Below are 24,193 nucleotides of genomic sequence, written 5' to 3'. Positions count from 1 at the left end.
TACTTTTAGTCTAAACTTTTCTCCTGACTAATATGACTAGTCTACTTAGTGGTCTTGCAAACATTTTAAAACCAGGATGTCTAAAATTGAACTCATGGTGCCTCTGATTCCTATAGTAGTTCATGTTTTAGTAATTTCCACTATCATCTACCCAGTTTTTCAAGCCAGGAATGTGAGAATTTATTTGAGTTATTGATCTCTCTCCCCTCTGTGTCTAGTCAATTACTAGCTCCTGTTGTTTCTATGTTAAAGAGTCTCTTGAATCTATTGCACTTTGTTTCCATTCCCTCTCTTACTTCCCTAGTTCAGGTGGTCATTGTCTCCCAAGTGAATTGTTACAGCCTTCACTGTAGCTTCCATCCAGTCCCTTCTTTATTCTTTAGCTAAAGCATCCCTCTAAAATCCAAATACAGTCATTGCACCTCTTCAATGGCTCTTAGTTTTCCCTTAAATAGAATGTGATTGATCTTTCTAGCATGCCTTAAAAAGCAATCTGAGAACATACCTGCATTTTCAGCCTTAGCCATTCCCTCCTCCCGAAATATCTTTCCTCACCCACTCATGATCCCAATTCAATACTTCAGCTATACTGGTATAATTTAGGAAGTACCAGGTTCCTTTTCATCTCCAACATTTACTTGTACTGTTTTTTTCTGGCTTGAATACTCTCCTCCTACTTGTTTGCTTAGGAACATCTATTCACCTTTAGAATCACATCTTCAAAGTATCATTTTGCAGAAAGCTTTCATTGACATTCCTCTATTACACCATTTCAGATTGGGTAAATTAAATTCTCCTGTTTTTTTTCATAGTGTTTTATATGCTAGTATTTGTCATATATAGTTACTTAATATTTGTACTTTTTGTGAGTCCAAGAATCATCTTTATCTTGATCAATGTTGTATTCCTAGCATCTAGCACAAAGAGGGACCCTGATTAAGTTTCCAAAGATATTTTCATATTAGCATACTGTCAAATTAAAGTAGCAAATACATAACTCCAAATTGAGAAAGAAACTTCACCATTAAGTAAAAGAGTGTATTGGAAATGACTTCTCATCTCACCAATGGTGATGACATCTGCTTATTCTAACCATATAGTTTGTCTCTTTCCCACTAGTTCTTAATTTAAGTATTACTCAGTTGAGGTGGCATTATCACAGCTCCTTTCTGTTGATCTATGATGCTACTGAGAGAGATCATTCCACCTTTGTGAAGTGTGTTAACAAAGTTCAAAGAAAGCTCAGATGTGATGTATAGTATTGTCATCTCTAGAACTATGAGCAGTAATTAAATTCACATGATATAGAAACGATTACCTCTATGCAGGTATATAGCGTGTTGCTTTGATAATTAAATATATGGGACTTGTTTCCATAAAGGTAAGAAAAGCTAAATTTTGCTATCTTCTTTTTGTATTTTTGCTGCTGAGAAAGAAAAATATTCTCCAAAGTGAGGAAAGATGTTTTAGCTTAAGTCCATTTAAATAACTACTATTTATGTTTTTACAAGTGCTAGCACTCTCTTAAGAGTTGTACCAAAAGGTGTGTCATCTCTTCATTCTTACCATGAATGGATTTAAAATTTCTGTCCTAAGCTAGATAAATAATATTCTTGTTTCTGAATAAGAAATAAAAACACTGTGGGTAAGGAATACATTTCTCCATAGGAGAAGCGTTAAAGATATCAGAGAAACAAAATAAAACAATTAGAGAAATATACTCAATAACTTATATTACTTTTACTAGATAATATGAATCTATCAGTAGGTATTTATCTAAAGCAGGGGCCAAATCTGTCAAATGACCTGTTATTGTTTGAATGAGTTGTCCCTGAAAAGCTCAGGAGACAATGTAGCAATGATCAGAGGTGAAATGATTAGATTATGAGAGCTGTAAACTAATCATTAGGTTAATTCATTTGATGGATTAATATTTGAAAGGTCTACTGTACTAGGTGATTACTATAAGCAGGTAGGGTGTGACTGGAAGAGGTAGGCCACTGGAGCTGTGCCTTTGGCAGCTCACTTGCTCTCTCTCTCTCTCTCTCTCTCTCTCTCTCTCTCTCTCTCTCTCTCTGTCTCTCTGCTTCCCAGCTGCCATGAGCTTAACAGTTTTTCTCCACTATGAGGTTCTGCCTCAGCTTGGGCTCAGAGGAAAAGAATAAGCCAATTATTGACTGACACCTCTGAAAAGCCCCAAAATAAACTCTTCCTCCTCTAAGTTGTTCTTGTCAATTGTTTTGGTCACTGCGATGAAAAGCTGACTAACACACCACCTATTTTTGTAAGTAAATTTTATTGAAATACAGCTGTAGTTGATTTAATAGGTGTCCATGGCTGCTTTTGCATTTTAGTAGTAATGTTTAATGACTTTGATGGGTACTTTCTGACCTGGAAAGCCAAATGTATTTACTATTTGTTTCTTTCCTTAAAAATAAAAAGACTGCAAACTTCTGATCTAAAAGTTTTTTGAAGTGATTTACATTATTAAGTTATATCACTTGCTGAAACAGTGAGTTCAATAAATTAATTACTCTATAAATGAGGATTTTTTTATTTGCCTCAAATTACATCATATAGTCTTCAAAAGACATCCTCTAATCACAGTGTGCTCTGATTTGATAAATGAATTTCTATTCTCACTACTGTAGTTAAAAGAACAATGGGCTAGAAATAAAAGAAAAACTTCTGTCTCAAGACTCCTCTTATTCAGTTTCTCCAACTGCAGCAAAATGATAATCTTCATTCTTCAGGAATATTTTTGATATCAAAATAGATAATATGTACATGTAAAGAATTTTATTATTTATGATCATATAGATTTTGGTGCTTTGTTTTTTCCCTCAATTTCTGGTTTTCTAACTATAGTCATAACTTCTCTTAGTTGATATTCAGTGTGGAAGTCTGACTAACCTTCTTATTCATTTAGCTATTCTGCCATGTCCAATTTATTCCTTGAGTATGCATCTCTCTTAGCATGGCTTACTACTAACCTCATTTTGTCTGCCCCCTCAGGTCTGTTCATGCATCCATCTTAATCCACTTACATCTGCTGCCTCAGTTCACAATGGTTTTACTATACTGCTTCAGATTTATCCAGATAAGAAAAATATATTCCAGTCCATGCTTAGGCAGGACACCGGCTAGTTGAAAGGTTAGCAATTTCCATTTTGATGAGTTCCAACACTGCTGTTAACTTTGCTCTCCTTTATTTTCACAGAAATTTCAGTATCACCTAGACCAGTAACTTTTTGTATCTTTTAAGCACACAATCCCTTCATCAAGTGAAATTCATGTGAAGTATAAAACTGGGGAGGGCTGCTGGCTGGTTGAAATTGGAGATGGGAGGCAAAGGGAAGTATGGGGATGTTTTGGAGGAACATCTACCTGTCAGGGCTGAAGGACAGGCTTTCCAGAAGAGATGGTTTGTATGCTTGACTGGATGAAGTCCCAGCCAATATACATTTCTATGATTTCATGCTGTAGTAGACAATGTGGTCCACTTATTCACCACAGCTACTGAACAAAGAAAACACTAAGGAATACTTTGGAAAATCAGGTCTGAACACAGAAGAGTTTACCAAAGGGGTTGCGCAGGTCTTTAAGAAGAGATTGAATCAAGTACTGTTTAAATATATCTCTTTAATTGATTTCGAATTACATCAGGACACTGGACTATGGTACCTTTTAGTATTTTCCAGATCTATTTTTTATAATTCTGCTGCTGTACTGGCTGTTTGACCTTGGACTGACAGATATAAAACTGGAAGAATAAATAAAGCTAAATAGTAACACTGTGGGAAAATCAGGCCTATCATCTCACTGTCTTTTTCCATCCTGATGAGCTCTTATCTTCCACAAAAAGAAAAAAAAAAGGAAAGAAATAAAAGAAACTACATATTTCTTTTTTCAGAAATCACTTCCACAGCTCTGAGGTTAGCATTAAACTTCAAGAGTGCTACTATGTAAGACCTAAATCCACCAACATAGCTTTAGTGTAAGATTTGGATGTCATGACAGAGAGGAGGATCAGGAGAGAGTACTGTTGTTGAATTTTATTTTAAAAAACATGCTTGAAAGCATGAACAATATGGTAGACTTAAGTCTATAATGTATGGAGCTTGTATTCATAGTCTGTGTGAAAAAGACCCAGAGTGTTGAATATAAAGGGCAAAGACAGGCACGAACTTTAGAAAGATATGAGTTCAGGGCCATGCTGTGTCCACTTAATATCTGAGTATCTGGGGATAACAATTTTCTCTAGGCTCTAGTTTCCTCCTATGGTAAACAAATAAAAATAATGTGACACCTATCTTGTAAGGGGTTGTAAGGATCAACAGAACAATGCACAAAGAATATTTAGCAAAATGCCTGCTATAAAGCAAAGGCATTAACTCATGTTAGCTCTAAGACAAATATTAGATATATTTGGGTCAATGCAAAAGTCGAGGGAATAACTGAAATGAAAGCATGCATTATTTTTGAAAACAGCTAAGATATGCCTGTGTATTACTGGAATAGAAGCAGACTGTGAGACCTTAGAGACAGTCTAACTGAGTTAAACACAAAGTGACAATGTTGTTTTGCCTGATTTACATCAGACCTTTGTTGTTAAAGCACAATTTCTTCAATATGCTCAATACGAAGCATTTATTCATCCAGATAATAGATACAAATGCATGTATTCAAATGTTCCTTGGAGTCAGAGATCAAGATGGAAATCCCCAGAATCATAGAGATTTGCGTCTATAAAGTTGCTTATTATATTCACATTCAAGGATGTTGGAAGGGGTAGTGTCAGCTTTTTAACCAGAATCTTTTCATTACTTCTCCCTGTTGGGGTTGCAGCACATGCTGTGAGTGACCTCCAGAGATTCCTCAAGCTGTATGCAGACAGCAAATTGAATCTGAAAGCTTTATTAGACAAGTTTGTCTTTCAGCTGGTGGGAGTGGATGTCAGCTGTATTAGAAAAAATAAAATTTCTTGTGAAACTGGGTCCTGACCTTGAAAAATATCTCAAATCAAAGTGTACAATTCAATTCTGAGTTATGTCCTTATTTTTTAAACACAGAGTGCAGGTTGAAAAAAGAAAGGCATATTTCACCTAGAGAAGTAGGAATCAACAGGGAAAATAATAAAATTTCTTTTTTGATCATGCTGGACTAAATAAGCAAAAATGACTGTCATAGAGTAAAAAAGTAGCTAATAATCAAGCAAATCACCCACTCATTTCAATATGAGAAGGAAAAGTACCTTCCCCACTTATAACCCTTATTGTTACAGAAAGTTCATTTATATCTTTGATTCATAAATTTTTCTGACAATAAAGAATGATCCAGAGAAACAAAGGTGACAATAAATATTGGATAATTTGTTTTATTTTCAACATTGTTTCCTACATTCATAGCAGCATGTTATTTAGTTTCTCCTTGTAAAAGTTGCAAAACAGTGATTTATTTTTTGGGGGGGGGCATGATACTTATTCCAAAAGCAGGATTTGAAGACATTATTTTTACTTTTATTCTATCGAGGTCTATGTTGTAATTTAGGCACTGGCAGAGTCAGTGCTATTAGCAATTTTACCTAAATATGATACCTAGATTAAGAGTCTATCTAATGCATTCATCATGGGTTTGCAAACACCATGGAAATGAGATTGAAATGAATTTTCTTAAAAATATGAAGATGATAGAATAATAAACTGCATAAATTTTAAGAGGAAGAGAGCATGAAAGGCAGAGGTTCTCAAATTGGGTATCAAGACACAGTTGAGAAAAAAAAGTTTATGAATGAGATGAGGGTGAAATCTGACCTGATAATTTCCACCAAATCAATTAATATTCCTATTTGATGAGTTATATAGTTTTTTAAAAATAGGAGTTACCATTTGGATTGTGAAGATAAGCCTACTTTCAGCTACATGTCACCAGAAAATAAAAAACCAAGTTGAGATATTTAAGAACATTGATGAGCACTGAAATCAAACTTGGGAGATGTGGGACTGGGTTCAGATTCTGCCACCTAACAGTTAGAAAAGCATATAATCACTTAATTATCCTGGTATTATAATTACATGGGAAGGATGATTTATTTGATCCAATTCTAAAATAAATGTACTTGTTCATTTGATCAAAGTATGTTACTTGAATGTCTATTATGTGCAGGTCTTTAAATAAAAATTGGATATACATAGGAGCAGAATAGAAATGTAGGAAAAGGGTCTATAGATTTAGTAATGTGACTGAGTTATGAGTAGACCTATAATTACAGAACAAAGTCCAACTCTGAAGCCCACATTAGAAAAACCATATGGCAAACAAAGCTGGGAGGGCAGGGGGCCCTAATTTTTAAAACATTTGAGAAACAGCTTTTCTATTGACAGGTCATGAGGATTTACCTGATTTATGCTAGCAAAGGAAAGCTTGAAGGAAGATTAAATAACAGACTTTAGAGAATGAATGAGCATTGTCTACATGAACAGTCAGCAGAAATGTTCTATTCTTACTTAAAAACATTGATTTAGCCAGTAACTGAAATTTGGATTAGGCAGTTGAAAGTCAAGTATAACAGCAGTGGTGGAACTCTACCTGCTCTTCATTAAGGAGAGAGTAGGCGGTTAGCCTTCTGAAGATTGCTTCTGAGAGAAGGAGCTTTTACCAGAGATAGTGGGGAAGAATGAATGACCTCTCAAATGCCTTTCAGACTACAATCTTAAAATCTACAATTTAAGTGTAAAACTGCTACAATTTTCTTTTGGAATCCTCTTTCTTTGAAGGTAAAGTTATATTCAATTTAAAAAATCTCCAGTGAAGTTTCAGGAAACATTAGGAATACATGCTGAAACCTTCTGCAGTGAACTATAGAACACCTATTCTTGTGAACTTGTTGAAGTAGTTCAAATTTTCCGTGATGATATGACAATTAATATTATCATATGTAGTGATTTTAAGCGAAGGTCCTTTCTTGCAGGAAGTTACATAGCATTAAGAGGGTTAAGGTAATTTTACTGTAATCAACACTTTATTTCTGTTAAAATTGAAGAAATGGGTAATTGAATAACTCTAATGATCAGAATGCTTTATTTAGCCATTGGTGTTAGTCTTCTCTCCTACCCCCCAACTTCCAGGAATGCTTCCAACAAGCATTAGAGGTGATGGATTAGAGCTTCTCTTTCTTTGCCAGTTCAGACCCCAAAGCCCAACTAGTAACCAACCAATAAAACTGCCTAAAGGTTAAGAGAGGGAGAAGAAAGGGAAATTAATTATCACAAAATGAGTAATTAACATGGAAAATCTGGAGCTTTCAAAGTCTATCATGGTCCAGGATGTTAACAATTATGCATTATTGTGCCTTTCCTACTAACCAGGAAACATTGTTGAAGGAACTGGCTCTGAACCAGGACACCACCACTCCCTCCACAACTACCTAAAGAGAAAGATTCCTTTCTGATAAATGGGAGCAATACTGAGACCTCACAGGCAGGGCTTACTATGGTCATTTCTCTTTGTACAGGGTGACACATCTCATTATACTTCCAACACTTTCACCTAGCAGATGCATACAAATATGTTTTTTTAAAATTAGGTATTAATGCCAAGAGTTGGAAAATCTCTGTAGTTGCTTTAGGCTTCAAAATAACCTGGAAATAGTCTAAAATTGAGTGGCACTACCTCTTCCTAGGTGTCTGAGAGGGATCTCTATGCAAGAAGGGAACATGAATGTGTGAACTAATTGACAACTTTCTTCTCTTATGATCATTGCAGATGAATGAAGGCCATTTTCAAAATAATCATTTTCTCATAATTAAAGCCAAACAAATAAATAGTAGTATGCCAAGACTGCATCTAAACTGCAATTAACCTCATGTTTTTCTTAAACTGTCTAGATATTTAAAATAACTTTGAAATGGCATTGGGATGCTTTATTCAACTCTGGTAAGTGAAATTCAAATAATAAATGTAAAAATAACCTTCTGTGTATTTGATATTTAATTTAAATATAGCCTTCAAATTCAAATAAAGATAAATAAATCACTGCTTGAGATAGAGTACTGATTATAGTATATAAACTTTGCAATCACAGAGACTTAGCTTTGAATGTCCACTCTGCTTACCTGCTTTGTAAACTTGGACCAATTATCAATCTTTATGACTCCATTTTCTCATCTGTGCAATGGAAATCACTACAAAACTCATTTAAAATGTATAATTGTGACACTGATTCTAATACCTGTTGTTTTCAGTTCACCTTGAGCAGAAGCAGACCTTGAGACAGTTTTCAGTAATTTAACTGAGAGGTGGTTTCAGAAAGTCATAGTAGAGGAGGAGGGAAATGAATAGAATAGGTATGCTGATTTTAAGTCCTTTGAGTATAGGCCAAGGAGTGGGATAGCTGGGTCAAATGGTGATTCCATTCCAACTTTTCTAAGGAATCTTCACACTGCTTTCCAGAGTGGCTTCACTAATTTGCAACCCCACCAGCAATGTATGAGTGTACCTTTTCCCCCACATTCTCTCCAACACCTATTGTTGCCTGTATTCTTGATAATTGCCAGTCTAATTGGGGTGAGATGGAATCTTAGTGTAGTTTTGATTTGCATTTCTCTTATTACTAGAGATGTTGAACATTTTTCATATATCTGTTGATTGCTTGCAGATCTTAAAATCAGCATACTAGAGTGATGCAGCCATATCAATGTTCATAGCTGCTCAATTCACAATAACAAGATTGTGGAACCAACCTAGATGCCCTTCAATAGATGAATGGATAAAGAAACTGTGGTATATATACACAATGGAATATTACTCAGCCATAAAGAAGAATAAAATATGGCATTTGCAGGTAAATGGATGAAGTTGGAGAATATCATGCTAAGTGAGATAAGCCAATCCCTAAAAACCAAGGAACAAATGATCTTGCTGATAAGTGGATGATGATACATGATGGGGAGTGGGAGGGAGGCAGGAATGGAGAAAGGATGGACTACATAGAGGAAAAAGAGGGGTGGGAGGGGTGGGGGAAGGAAATAGAATGAGTCAAACATCATTGCCCTATGTAAAGGTATGATTACACAAATGGTATGCCTCTACTTCATGTACAACCAGAGAAACAAGTTGTACCCCATTTCTTTACAATAAAAAGAGAAAAAAAATAAAGTATCTATTATAAAAATGTTAATCATAAAAAACTAATAGGTAAGAACCTTATACAGGACATGCAAACAAGCAGGCTATTACTGCAGGCAACTGAAGCTCAGGTCACTGGAGACTTTTGGTGTGAAACTTCACACCTCAAAGGTTTCCTACTCAAGGGAGGGAAGGAGATTGGATATTTATCCACCAACTTTCCTCCATTGGTGGTCAATTGCTGTTCCCTCCCCAGCACTTCCAACCTGTTCTATAAGTAGGCAAACTTTTTTTCTGTCCAGAGAAAGCACCCAGGCAATTTAGAGGTAGTTGTTGCTAGAAGCCTTAGGTTTTCGAGAAGGCTAAGTGCTAAGGGAATTTGGATAGGTCTCTAAGGACCATATCTGACCTACCTACTCTGTTTCTGTATGTAAAGTATTATTGGAACAGGGACAGTGTCCCTTTATTTATGTACTGTCTATGGTATGGTTAGTTTTAGTACACAATGGCAGAGTTGATGGTGTGACCCATAAAGCTTAAAGTATTTATCATTTGACCCTTTACAGAAAGAGCGTGTTGATCCCTTATTTAGTTCATAGAGCAACTGAGATTAGAAAGTAGGATTCTTGACCTCTAATGCTGCAGTTCCCTACTTACCCTTGAGATGTGCTCTCTTTCCAAAATTAATTATAGGAAGAGATGGTTTTACCAGTGTTTAATCAACAGAAACTTCTATCAACTGGAACTTCTATATGTCTCTATACAAATGGTAAATTCATTTTCATAGCTATTACTCTGAGACATTTGAATCAATATTCTGATTTGGAATATTCATATTACATATGTTCTATATACAATTTTGTTCAAAAATGCTAAATGGGGCTCTACAGAACATGAGTGTTCTCAGGTCCAGCACTGTGTGGATAAGAAAGGATTCAAACTGACATTTACAACCAGATGTGTTGGCTCTTTGCCTCCATCTGTCATGTCGGCCTTCAGACCCAGGCAAAGTCCTGTCTAGCTAAATGTTTATTATCTTATCTAGAGAAACTTCATATGACTATCTTCCCACAATTCTTGGCTGGGCAAATACTGCCTAGTTCATTTGCTATCCACTGCCTTGAACTGCCAAATTACAAGACTTGGTGGGGAAAGGCAGGGAGTAAAGGTGCTGAAATAACAAGTAGTTCCCTATGACATTCATAGCACTGGATCCCACTGGAATCCCACTCAGGTGCATACAGCAATAGAGATGAATTCCTTCTTCCCTACCTTCAGTAGACCCATGGCAGGAGTTTTCAAAGTGTAGTCCCTGTGTCAGCAGCATCAACATCACCTGGGAACTTTTTAGAGTTGTAAATTTTACCCCACATCTACTAAATTAGAAACTCTAGGCTTGAAGCCTAACAATCTTGCTCTAATCAGAAATGGGTGGTTTTAATGGATGGTAAAATTTGAAAATCACTGACAGAGTATTGGGTGCAGACCAACACTTCTGTGTCCACTTTTCCTTCCTTCCCCCAATGTAGTGGTTTGTGTATAAAGAGGGCTATCATAAAGCCTCCTGTCCTAGTAGTCCCTGCACGCCTTTTTCAATGTGACACTGCAGTTCTACTTTCATGAAATGAAGTCATTTCTCATCCCCTGGAATCTGGCTGACCTTTCAACTTGCTTTGACCAATGGAATGTAGCAGAAGTGATGTATAAATTTCAAAGATAAACATCAAGAAGTATTCCACCATCCTCCTCTTGGAAGGCTGTCCTTAAAACATTATATAACAAAGCCAGAGTCTAGCCTACTGGAGGATGAGAGGCCTTGTGAAGGACTGACGTTCTCTAGCCAAGAGCTGTCAGATATCTGAATGTGGGTACTTTAGACCATCTAGATCCTGTTCAGTTGCCAGATAATGGCATTCACATAGATAGCACCAATCAGGATCATCAGATTAACTATCCAGCTAATCACAGCAAAAATTGCAGATCTACAGAATTATGAGCAAGTAATAATTCTAAATCATTAAGTTTTGGGGTGGTTTTATGCAACAACATATAATTGTTACACCCAGGTATCCAAGGAACAATAATTGCAGAAGTTTGTTTCCAGCATTCCCATTGTCCTGCAATTAACAATTTAAACAATTTATACAGCTCAGGCAGGACTGCTGTATCGTATTATATAATTTAGGTAAACAGTCACAAGGGAGCTTGGTTTAGTGTTTTTCAAAAGTCACACTGGTTCTCAGTGTCCACACAAACAAAAGAAAAATATTAAACTGGATGATAATTTCAATGATTACTCCAAGTTCAGAGATCTAGTCTTCTAAGAAATCTGGAATAAATTGATTTCTGCTACTCCTTAAGTAGAAAAAACAAACATATCACTTTTACTTCCCATACATCCAAGAGTGAGTTAAATTAAATTAACTACTGGCTACCTGCCTCTGTATCTGGAATTTCCATTCGGTTCTTGAACAGAGAGATAGTGCAAGTTACAGCAATAAAACAAAACAAAACGCTGGCTTTGGAACTGGACACACTTGTATTGGGATCCTGGTTCTCTTTCTTTCCAGCTGTATGTCCTTAATCTAGCTATTTCCCTTCTAAACTTTGGGTTACTTAACACTTAATAAGCTGTGTATAGCCATATGTACTTTGCAATTACTTTTGAGAAGAAAGAAACAAATGTAAAAGAAGTTATGCATGCAACAGTAGGAGCACAATAGAAAGACATTATGATGAATTATAAATTCTACTGTATTGTAATATAGTACATGAAATAATCATCATATATCAGAACCATACTACAAATTGGAGTTTTATATTGTATTTATTTCAGATTAGTTTTGTAAGTGCCACAAAGTCAGGAATGCAAACAATTCTTAAGTCTGATGTTTAAACAACCATATGGAAGAAAAAGTCTTATTGGAATAAAAGCAGCTCGGGTTCTGACTCCCTGTTGATTCTTTTCATTCAACATTTTTGTGTTTAACATTTTGACTTTATGCCCAGCTCTGTGTCAGTTTGCCCCTGCTTTTCAGAAAATTCCCTTTTATTTTTTGTTCTTCTCCAGCTCTGGCCACAACTCCACCAACTATCAACAATAGCTTGGAACTGAGAACACACCCAGACTCTTCCTACTGGTAGCAACATGGATGGAGTGGAGGAAAGGCAAGAAACCTTCTGCTAGAGTCTCACTGGTCTCCTTGATATTCCTTCATCTTCCTACTACTTCAGTGTCTTTGCTATGGCTGTTCTCTCTCTGCTTGGAATCTTTTATGAAGATGTACACATGTCTCACTGCTTCACTTACATTACCTTTCTGAGGTTCTCAAATGTTCTCTTAATACAAGTAACTTACCTGACCACACATTAGACAATTGTTCCCTCAACCCGCTCCCTTTCCCTCTTATCCTGATTTCTTGTTCTCTATAACTGTTTCTCAAATTTTAGTGTGCACACAAATTGCCTGGGGACTCTATTAAAATGCAGATTGTGATTCAGTAGGTCTGAGGTGCCTTAGTCTGCTGCCCATTACATAGAAGTGACTCTATTAAATACTGGAGTGGATGAAACATATATGTTGCTGGAAATCAAAATGGAACTTTATATTTTCCATTACAAACACCAGCATTACCTTTAGGGATATTACATGTTAACCAGATTTCTGTGCTCAGGCTTTTGAACCTTGCTACCATGTGGGTAGTGGCTTAAAGGAGGGCATAAGCCCCTAAGTTTAGAATTCAACAAGTTTATAAAAAAAAAAAAAAATCACTGGAGCACAATATCTTCACAGGATTACAGAGTATGAGGCCCAAAATACCAGAGACAACTAGAGAACAAACACCAATAAATTATAGAGGGACAAACTGCATATGTGCTGAGAGAACCAAAAATAACAGCTCATAAAAAGGAATAAACCTGACATAATTAGTTGAATATAAACCCTGATATAGCAATTTTAGTATTCCAGGTTGAAGAAAAAACATAATGCTTGCACATCTTTTCAAGTCTCCAGTGTCATTAAGTGAACCTCTGATGACTGCTGAGAAACCCCAGGGGGCACATGAGATGTGCTGTCCCCAGTTTGTATGGCCTCTTTTAATCTAAGCACTATTCATGCCTTCTATTGAATTATGACTATGCCACCCTGACTGTGATCCTTTCAGTTGAGTATATTTCTACTTGATATAAAATAAAAATCAGCTTCACCTAAAGAACCAGTCACCATGCTTTCATAGTGACTTCAATTATTTGATCTGTGGAAAGTAAACAAGGCAAAACAATAACAACAAAACACCCAAACATGTTTTTGGTTCTGCCTAATTATAGAATTGATACAGCAAATAATTTTTCTGGCTTCTTTCCTAAGAGTCAAAGCCAATACTAAGATTGCTTTGAGATTTTATGTATACATTCTATTAACAATTCAATAGGAAGTGAAATAAAATAAACTTGATATTTGCAGGAAAAACAAAAGTTAAAGCTCTAGATAAATGAAGAAATTTTCTCTCTCAAGTTGGCTTGTGGTAGTCATAGCTTAGTTTTTCTTTTTTTTGAAACAAAAATGGAAGAGCTCTTAAAATTGTTTTCAGCCAGGTGTGGTGGCACATGCCTCTACTCCCAGTGGCTGGGGAGGCTGAGGCAGGAGGATCACAAATTTGATACCAGTCTTATCAACTTAGTGAGGCCCTAAGCAACATACCCATATCCATTCTTGGATGCTAGGCATATTGGTTGTTCATCATTTTTTCTGTCTAGGAATTGCTTCTAGCCTCAGAAGAGTGTTTTTCCAAGTTTTCCCACTGCTTACAGGAGCAATGGCTATGACTGGATCAGGAATACATAGGTGAGGCCTCTCCCTGCAATTCAGGTCAGTTCTACAAAGCCAGCCTAGATTTAAGGCTCCTGCAGAACCAGATGAGTTTCCTGTTAAAGCCACATCATGTTTCAGCCTTTCCTATTCTTTTCTATCCTCCTCTCTTATAATTCTATGTTCAGAGAATGCTCCTCAATAAACCATGCCATGCAACCAGTGAATCAGAGTCAATTTCCAAAGTACCTACCCTATGACCTTTTGCATAGCAAATAACACCAAGATTTATCCCTATCTGCAGAATCAGAAAATAATTTTTCCTTTCATTCAGGGATCACCTCATAGTCATGCTTTTGAGCAAATACCTAAAGCAAAATAGAATGGAATATAGTATACTTACAGGCTCCAATAGTGGTCAGACCAGGAGCAAGGTCAGGCTGCTTGGTCCTCAGCTCTTGAAGTAAATGGTTTACTGCTTCCCACTCAGAACTCAGATTTTCCAGCTTCTTCTTTAATAGAAAAGCACATATTATTTGATTTGTTATTTGATTAATGCATTGACAATAACTTAATTCCTGAAGTTAATTCATTTTGTGAATATATTATTGGGTTTCTATTATATTTTACTTCTAAATTAACTCTTCTGGGTATATCTCCCTTCGATGGAATTATAATTATTTTAGCCAACTACCCTACAAATATTTATTGATTGCTGCATATAAAGTCTTCCTCCAGGCAAGATTTTAGTTTTAAAAAAGTAGAGTGCAAACATTAGTAAAAAACAAAACAAACAAAAAACAATCCTCTCTCAGCACTTGGATTGACTCTTTTAAATAATATCTAGGGGGAGAGAGTGCTAGAATTATTCAGAGAACTTTTTAAAAAGTCCTAATGCACAAAATCAATTTTATCAGAATTTCTAGGAGGAAGAAGCTGTTGTAGACATGAGGATACACCACCTAGAGATCCTGCAAGAAAATGCTATTGTCCTAGAAGGTAGAAATGATATAGGAAGGCATCCTTCAGCTGTGAGTCCCTTCAGAGACATTCCCAGCTGCCAGAGAGCTGAGTCCTCCAAGCACATACTCTCACCTTAATGATGACGATGAAAGTGAGGGTATAAAGGTATGGCCAATTTGGCTCAAAACAGTCCAAGTTTGAAAGGTCATTTCAGCTGCAGAACTTCCAATGGTGTCAGCCAACTGTGTACGGCCAGTGGCATGTTGGTATATGTACAAGTGGTTCTCTGGTTGATTTTAGTGTTTGTGTTTTTGTGGTACAAATACTCCTAATGTGATCAATTTAAAATTACTAATATAATGTCAAATGACTCACAAAATGCCTGAAAACTTAATAATAGCTTTCCTGAGCTAACACAGGCTGGCTCCAGCACACCACTGGGCAGACAAAAGGTAAGTTATAGCCACTAGAATATGAGTGGAAGTGATATCTGTCAATTCTGGGCTGAGACTTTTACAAAATAGAGTCACACGTCTAGACTCTTTTTTTACCTTTCTATTAACTGGAAGCAGAAGACCTAAAGGTCCTAGGACAAACCTTCTCAAGAATTGGGGATGGATATTAAGTCCTAATTCCCTAGAGCAGTTGTTCTCATACTTGAGAATCAACAGAATTGCTTGGAGGCCTTGTTAAAACACTGATGGCTTGGTCCCAATTCCAGAATTTTGGATTCAGTAGGGCTTGGATGGGGCCCAAGACTTTACATTTTTAATAGTTTTCCAGATACATTTTTAACAGTTTTCCAGATGATCCTGAAGTTGATTGTTCATGACCAATGCCTAAGGTTTCCATTATACCTAATGAGTCACCTAAGTATCTTCAATGCACTGGTTATGTAGCAGCATCCTTGGAAAAATAACAAAATAGGCCTTCATATCATTGGCAATACAACTTAATTCTCTTGGGAAACATTAGTTGAGAAAAGCTGCCAAGGCAATGGCAATGCCAAAAGACGGATGGAACCTTGGTTTCTATAATAACACAGGCAGGAAAGCTGCTTGAATAGGGACACATACACTGTCATTTGAGCAAGAAAATACTTCTACTGTGTTTTTCAGTGACTGAAATTTTTAGTTAGAACTAGCAAACCTTTCTAATACAGTATACACTTAAAAACTTCACCAGTGCACTGAGCGTTAATAGCAGTGATTTTATATAGCTGTAAATACCTATGTTTATTTTGTAGGGAATACAAATAATTTTATTGACACTGGATGTGGTCAAAATGAATTACAGAAACTGCATCTCTAGTCTGAAGTTTCAGAGTTGGAAGTGCCAGAAATTACAAGTTCTTTACAGAGGTGTTGAGTAAATAGGAATGGTAATGAACCCAACCTAACAACTGGAATGTTTTATACATGTTGTGGTTTAGTGCTAATGATTAATTTAGTGCCAATCACTTCAATAAAAACATTCATTCATTTATTTATTCTAGAAAATAAATGCTCAACTGCTCCTCTGTGCCAGTCTTTGTGCCAGTTACTAAATTTACAAAATGAAGATGATCACTAAGCATTCATGATCTTCTGGAGAAAATAGACATGTAAGAAAATTGCAGTTGAGTTGTGGTGGAATAATAATGATTTCAACAAGATACACTTGGAGGGACAGTTTAACTCAGCCTCAAGAGGTCAATAGATTACTTAAATTGCTAACATATGAATTGGTTTTGAGAGATGACTAGGGTTTGTTCATAAAGGTGACTTATTTTTTAAGAAATGTGACTTTAGGGGATCAGGTGGAAAGAAGACATTGCTAACAGAGGGAAGAACATTTCCAAAAGCACAGACAAAAACCACTGAATCTTTTCATGAAAATGCAGTTTGTCCTGGTTATCTGGACCAGAGTTTATAAGTAATGATATGTAACTGCTAGTCCAGATTCAATGACAATTTATTAAGGTCTTATAATATGAGGTTTTCAGATTCTCTTCTAAAAACCAGTGAGTAGATGGAGGTGTTTAGTGTAGAGAAGTGATGTTATAAGATTTGTGTTTTTTAGCGTGCAGTCTTTATCAGAAGGAAGCAGAGACATGAGTTGGGAAACTAATGTGGTAATAGGAGTGAGAAGTGGTCTGGATCTGACCAAAGGCTTTGACCATACAGAGAAAGGTGAAGGGGTGTGTGTATGTGTGTGTGTGCATGATTTTTATCTGAGAAGTATTAAAGAGAAACTTTATAACAAGATGCTTTTTTAAGTTCATCCTTTCAGTGTGTCTTTCCAGTTAGATTATGTGCCCTTCATCTATTCCTTGTTTGGTATCCCCTTTGTACCAAATCTAGAGCTTCCTAATAATGTTTGTTCAGTAAATATTTCTGATTTAAATCCAATTAAATAAATATGGCTATTTGAATGTAAGAAAAGAGAGTTAACTGTATGTTCCTCTACAATGTGAATTACAGAATACTTAAACTATCTCTTATAAATTTTCCAGGTGCATAATAATTTTACTAGGCTTTTATAATTCTTAATCAGACTGTATTTGAATTAATGTCCTATGCCATGGACTATGTGGCAGCTAAGTGAAAAACAAGACTCATATAAAGCATAAAGCTACAGCTTCAGTGGAGGCTGGTTATTACCAAGAAGAAACATGGGCATATGTTAAAAAATAAAAACCAACAATAACCTACTGATCATATTCTCATATCAACGTATGCCAGAAAAATTTTACTCAGTTTCCTAATGGCACAAGGAAGTACAAGAAAGTTTGTTGGGACATTGTAAGGAATGGAGGCCAACATAGGTGTATGCTAAGGGGGTAGAAAACAATATGAAGGATACATGCTAAAGAATGGTATGTAATAGTTAAACTCAACAAACTAGTTAGCTATAGAGTAATGTGGATGGATCTTTAAAACTCAGCAATGAGTTTTTAAAAAGCTAAGAAAAGATTTATAGTATAATACAGTTTTATAAATTTAATATATACTTATAAATGATACTGCATGTTTTAAAGAGATAAAGCAGGAAAGAATGTGGTAATAGATATATTGTCACATTTTAGTAATTCTGTGTATTGGTTGTCAAACACAACCATTAAACATTAAATTGTATAAATCTAAAATTAAATAAACTATTAAAACAAAGGCAACATAGCTAGGCATGTTGGCACATGCTTGTAATCCGAGCAGCTCAGGAGGCTGAGGCAGGAGGATGATGAGTTCAAAGCCAGTCTCAGCAACTTAGTGAGGCCTAAGCAACTTAGCAGGAACCTGTCTCAAAATTTAAAATAAAAAGGGCTGGGGATGTGGCTCAGTGGGTAAGCACCCCTGGGTTCAATTCCTGATTAAAAAAAAATACCCAAAGGCAACAAATACTAAAAATTCATCACTTCCTAATTAAACTATCATCTATACTCTTGAAGTTATTTATGTCTAATGTGCCTGCTGTCATGTAAAATTAAAGCTCTTAATATTTTTTTTTCTCAGAATGCATGTTGTTAAATATTTATTAGCATATCAATGAATATACTTATTTTTATACCTTAAAAAGTCAGGTTTGAACCCAAATGTAAACAAAACACGTCTCTGATCAGTATGGAAAACTACAATTGAAGAACATGACATGTGAAAGATATCATCCCATCCTGACATCAGAGCCCAAACATTAAGAATTAAATAATGTAAAAAGGCTAGCAAATAATGTATTTGGTGTCTTGGTTTCCCTGAGAAGTTTCAGTAATTTCACAAGGACAGAATATTCAGAGGAACTAGAAGTAACCATGCTGATATCAGAACACAATAATAAATAATAGAGCTAAGACAATAAAAATTAAAGTTTATAACTAAGATGTAGTAATCACGGTCATTTAATGAAGAGATGACAGTTCAACATATGGTTAACATATGGTACTCTGACTCATGCATCATTTAAATAACAGGAAATCACCTGTACATTCTGAGAGAAAGATGGAGGGAAAGAAGAAGAGGGAAAGGGAGATAGGAAAGAAGAAGGGAGAAGAGAAGGATATTGAAATCAGAAATTGATTTAAATACTTCTGGAGGGTCTGCCAGCTCTTCTAATTAATAATCATATGACCCCAGAGAAAGTGGCAAAGAGAGATGAAAGTTTGCTGTTCTGATAGTTTGAGTTCTACTTTCTTCTCATAGTTTAAGCATCTTACTAAATTGAGTTTAATGTTAATATTTAAAGGTATATATTTATCTTATAAGCTCACTTCTAAAAGCAAATTGACCACTTCATTTGGTCCTCAACTGAATAAAGAATGATCTGCACTGATCTTCATCATGTCTGAAGTGCATCATTATATAATTAAAAAGGGCAATGGATGCTATAGTGACAACCCTGAAAATTAAAAAATTTCAAATTATATTGTAATTTAGATCCTAAGTCTTGGATTTCAGTTCTAATTCATTACTGCTGATTGTGTGATCCTTGGCAAATCAGATAGGTCACTCAGATTTACCATCCTTGAAATATGGATATAATACTACCACCTAACTCATAGCTTTGTTGGAAAAACTAAATGAGATGTTTTATGTGAAAAGAACTCTATGAACTGTAAAGTACTATAAAATTGTTGGTTAGATATTATGCATAGTTTAATGAAGCAAAACAGAAGATAGTCAATAAAATTTTTCATTAAAATATTTACAATAAAATATTTCAGTGCTTAAAGGACAAGGTTTTGGTTATCTGAAAAATAACATTATATATATATATATATATTCAATTTTCCTTTTATTAATAAACTCTGAACAGTCTACCCATTTTTTCAAATGTTATCTTACCCACTGTTACTTCCAGACTGGCAAATTAGGGGTCACTGTAATTTCAAATGCAGAGGTAGGTTTTAAAAATTAAGTAGTATCCCTGTTGTTCCACAAAAGCCTAGGTTTCAAAGAGTCAACAAATGATTATTAGCAAATGAAATTATTTATGAAAGGCTATAGTTTTTGATTTGGCTCATCACAAAACTGTTCTCATAATTAAAAAATATGGTGTCTTTAAAACTTCAATTTGATTATATATCATGTGAGTTCTTTTTTGTTTTGTTTCACTTTGGTTTGTTCTTCTCTGGCATGTGCCCATATTTTCTATCACCTCATCTTTTCTATGAGGCTCTAAAATGCTTTTAGGTAGCAAACAATATTTGGCTGAAGCAATCAGTGCAGTGTTCTTCACATAATAAACTTTGAGCGATGCTCAATAAAAGTATATAAAAAGTAACAATTTGCTATGCCTGTTACTAATCCATGAGCAAATTAGAAAAAAATACATTTTTAAATTCCAAACTTTTAAATATAAAATCAGTGGGATGATAGTTATCATATCCTATTCTTGACTAGATTTCCCAAATTTTTGATCTTTGTATGGGCTAATTAAATTGCAGATTCCCTGCTTTCCTCAGATGAGTTCTGAATTCAACAGTATGGATTCATATTTTACTCAAAGTGAGAAAATTACATATAACTTATAAAATGGTAAATTTAATTTCATTATAGGTGAATTTTGCAGTTATGCATTTTTCCATACATACCTTAGCTTGGAAATGGTTGTTAAATGTTAAGGCAATTATAACATGTGATGTGAAATTTCTCCTCCATGAGAAGCAGAAATTAATTATAAGAAAAAGTGATTTCTGACTATAGATATCCTTTTTAATTTAAAGTGAAATCCAGTTTTAAATTCTATTTGATTTTGAGATTTTTAAAATTTAAAAATAGGTGTTTCTTGCTCTGTGTCAATGCTTGGTATGCAATTATTATCTGCTGAATAAATAAAAGAATCTACCTATGACTGTATATTCACAGACGTGCATGTGAACATTGTAATTGATACACCTGTTTATCTCTTTGCTTTTTAAAAATGCATTTAATAGAAGTGAGGACCAGTAAAATTCAAATTTTAAAATGCTTTCCTAGTTAAAGCATGAGCTACTAAGCCTAAATTGGTACTCTTCGCCCAAATATTTCCTTAGAAAAGAATTATCTCATAGTAGACTCTTTATCACATCTTCTGTGTCTCAAAGATTTTATTTTGAACAATATAGTTACATATTGGTGTGGAGTAATCACAAGAGATATGTTTGGGGTGCTTATAGAAGCAACATGACAAGATTTGGCTAAACAAAAAAAGTGAAAAAAGTTGATAAGGCATTAGCAATTATTAATAGTATATAATATCACATTCACCAGTGGTAGAGGTAAATAAGTCATTTTTTTCTTTGATACTAAGCATTGAACCCAGGGGGACTCTACCACTGAGCTGCATCCCCACACCATTTCATTTTATTTTGAAACAGGGTCTCAGTAAGTTTCCCAGGCTGGAATTACAAGTGTTGTGCAACTGTGCCTGTCAAGCCTGTAAAATATCTTTCAAACATCATTTATAAAAGCAAATGAATAAGTTAGTCTATTGGGGAAATCAAGAACACATATTTAAGAAAAAATGTAAAGGTCAGCTTTTCTAATACTTTGTGAATGGGTATTGAGGTTTGGGATAAAAATTCCAGGGACAGCATTGAGAGAATGATAAATGGCCTTACTTGTAGCTGACAGATAACTGGCCAACTGAAAAATCTCTCTCTTTCTCTCTCTTTATATCTATCTATCTATCTATCTATCTATCTATCTATATCTATATCTATATCTATATCTATAGATATAGATATAGATATAGATATAGATATATATCTCACTTAGAGAACATAAACCACAGAGAGACAAGGCCACATCATGATCATGTTTAGAACAATACAGAAGCAAGGCCATTCTGCCATCACAGAAATGACTACTAATATGAGGCACTGCTGCTCCTTTAACAGTGACATTGTCTACCCCTGCTTTAATCATCTTAATTTCTAGATAAAAGTTAAGATACCTCATCACCACTTTGACTGTATTTCTTGGCAGCATCTATTCCAGACATGACTTCCACTTACCTAAGAATCACTTAGAATCACTCAGCCAACTGAACCCTCTAAGAGACTCTCTCTAAAGTCCTCTTACAGAGATCCCCCACAAACTCCCTGGAGTGCTTTCTCCTGTGCTACAATAAGCTAAATATTCCTAATTTTTTGATTTACAGGTATGTTCCTAGTAGTTTTTAGCTGGAGAGCTTTAACAGCATCATACGGGGTTTCCCACAGCACTATATTGTAAATAACTTAGAAGAAAGACTCTGAGTTCTAGAACTCTGGAATATACATATGAAGAGTTTGAATGAAATTATTTCATAAAATATAAATGTTGCAAAAATGATACTTGTAAATTAGCATGGTATTTTACTAAAGGTAAGGTTTGCAAATATGAAAGTACTATACAATTAAGAAGGTAAATATAATTAGACATTCAGTTGTCTTATCCATATCTCCAAAAATTATGTTGATAATTTTCTCAAAAGTCTATTATAAATTTTATCTTTAAATTAGGAATATGGGGCTATCTTCATGTTCATACTGTTCATACATTGTGATTAGCATTTATTCCACCTCTTATAGTCTTTTTTTCTCAGATGTAGCACAAACTTGAGTTTTTTAAAAAATGAAATGCTCCTACTTATGTATCAATAAATTATAAAATATCTCTAATATTGTTACCTTCTTACTATGAGTCGCCCAACTCTTTCTGTTGTTATGGTGCTTACTGAAAGAGTCAGTTACAATGGATTTGATCATTTGAACGGACAACTAATGTCTGTCATCTCTATTGATTTCCAATGTTATAAAAATATTGTACCAGTTTAAGTGAGATTATATCCATGATAGGTGACTTATAAAATCCAAATATTGTTATAATTTTAATATTTAATTGGGCAACATTTTGATAAACAGTACACCAACTCCAGATATTGGTATAATTGTAACAATATTTAAATGAGTAACATTTGGACCAATAAGACACCACTTGACCTGCTATACCATATATAAATCTTGACGTGTGATGATAAACACTTCAGTTGTGAGTAATATGTTAATTATCAGTAGGCAAGAAAAAACAAAAGAAAAAAACTTAGGAAGTTCTTGGAAATGTTAAGATATTGATATTGGCAGTAGAACAAACTTGTTTGGACAAAAAAAAAACCCTAACTTAATCTAGTTAATTAACAATAAAACAGCTGGGAAAATTAGACATCCCTGGTTGTGATTGACTGTAATTGAAAATGACTAATGATGCTGTCATTTTGCAACTTATATCTGAGGAAATAATGCCTGGAAAATTATAATTGCCCTCTTGACAATTTGTCTACAGAAATTATTTTGTGTTTAAGGTTGGGTTGAAATCCCTTGACCAAATACATAAGACTCCCCATACCTTATTTTTACTATTATATTTAAAAATACTTCAAGATGGGTAAATGAAATATAAGGTTGATAAAAGCATGATTTCTTTTGATAATAGAAAAATCTAGCAATACAAACCATCTGGTTTCATCTTATCATTTCAATAAGTGATATTAAATTCCATTAACACTTTCAGTTATAACATATGGAAGATGATATAAGCATTTCAAAATCAATATATACATGTAAAAATTTTAACATAAAATTAAGTTAAAACGAGTATAAATGGAAGAAAATGGCATTTCAATGCTAAAGTAGTAGAGAATTGAAAAATAATTTTAAAAACCAAAGAACAAATGGTTTATTCCTTTCATAGTTGTTATTATTTTCAATAATAGCAGTCATTTTGTTGCTTTTTAACTGCTAAATGGGGTACTACTGAGGACCTAGTTATTACCCTGTGGCAAATGGAACATATTCAAATTGATCCCATTGATGACATTATCATAAAACATTATTACAAAAGGTATAACTTTAGAAAAAATTTTAAAAATTTATCTAACTTTATAGTCATCTTCAACAATTTCTAAAATTAAGATAAAGGAATAATATACAAAACAAGTGAAATAAAAGTGTGTGTGTGTGTGTTTGTGTGTGTGTGTGTGTGTGTGTCTGTACCCACTGGTGAGGTGAAAGGAAGATAGAAGAAAAGCAAAACAAAGTTGCTTATTTCTTCAATAAAGCTATTCTAAGATCTTCCCAGTAATTTTGTATCAGAGATCTAGTGCTATATTTATGTCATTAGCAGAACTGTCTTATAATATATTTTTGACTTTTACAAGATATCCTCAAAGACAATAAGGAAGAAGTTGGTTAGTTAGGGATGAAAAAAAAAAAGAAAAAAAAGAAAGAAACCAAAACTCTACCAGTAATCTTTGAAAGTTAAAGAAATCCTAGAGAAATTGATGAAGCAAAGAAAAGAAAAA

At 34.6% G+C, this 24,193-nt stretch overlaps 1 protein-coding gene across 5 annotated transcripts in view; it reads right to left on the bottom strand.

The window, feature by feature from the left end:
• DMD (dystrophin) overlaps positions 1 to 24,193 on the bottom strand; it is a 2,089,750-nt gene that overhangs the window by 704,992 nt on the left and 1,360,565 nt on the right. For 4 of the 5 annotated variants that reach the window (XM_079122792.1, XM_079122788.1, XM_079122791.1 and 1 more), the window contains one exon: positions 14,340 to 14,448. In XM_079122792.1, the coding sequence (XP_078978918.1) occupies positions 14,340 to 14,448 (109 nt within the window). The remainder of the gene's footprint in view (positions 1 to 14,339; positions 14,449 to 24,193) is intronic. The other variant, XM_079122790.1, reaches the window with a different exon arrangement.

The sequence above is a fragment of the Sciurus vulgaris genome (assembly GCF_902686455.1).
Source record: "Sciurus vulgaris genome assembly, chromosome: X".
Classification (NCBI taxonomy): Eukaryota; Metazoa; Chordata; class Mammalia; order Rodentia; family Sciuridae; genus Sciurus; species Sciurus vulgaris.
This window is presented reverse-complemented; position numbering and strand designations above follow the sequence as displayed.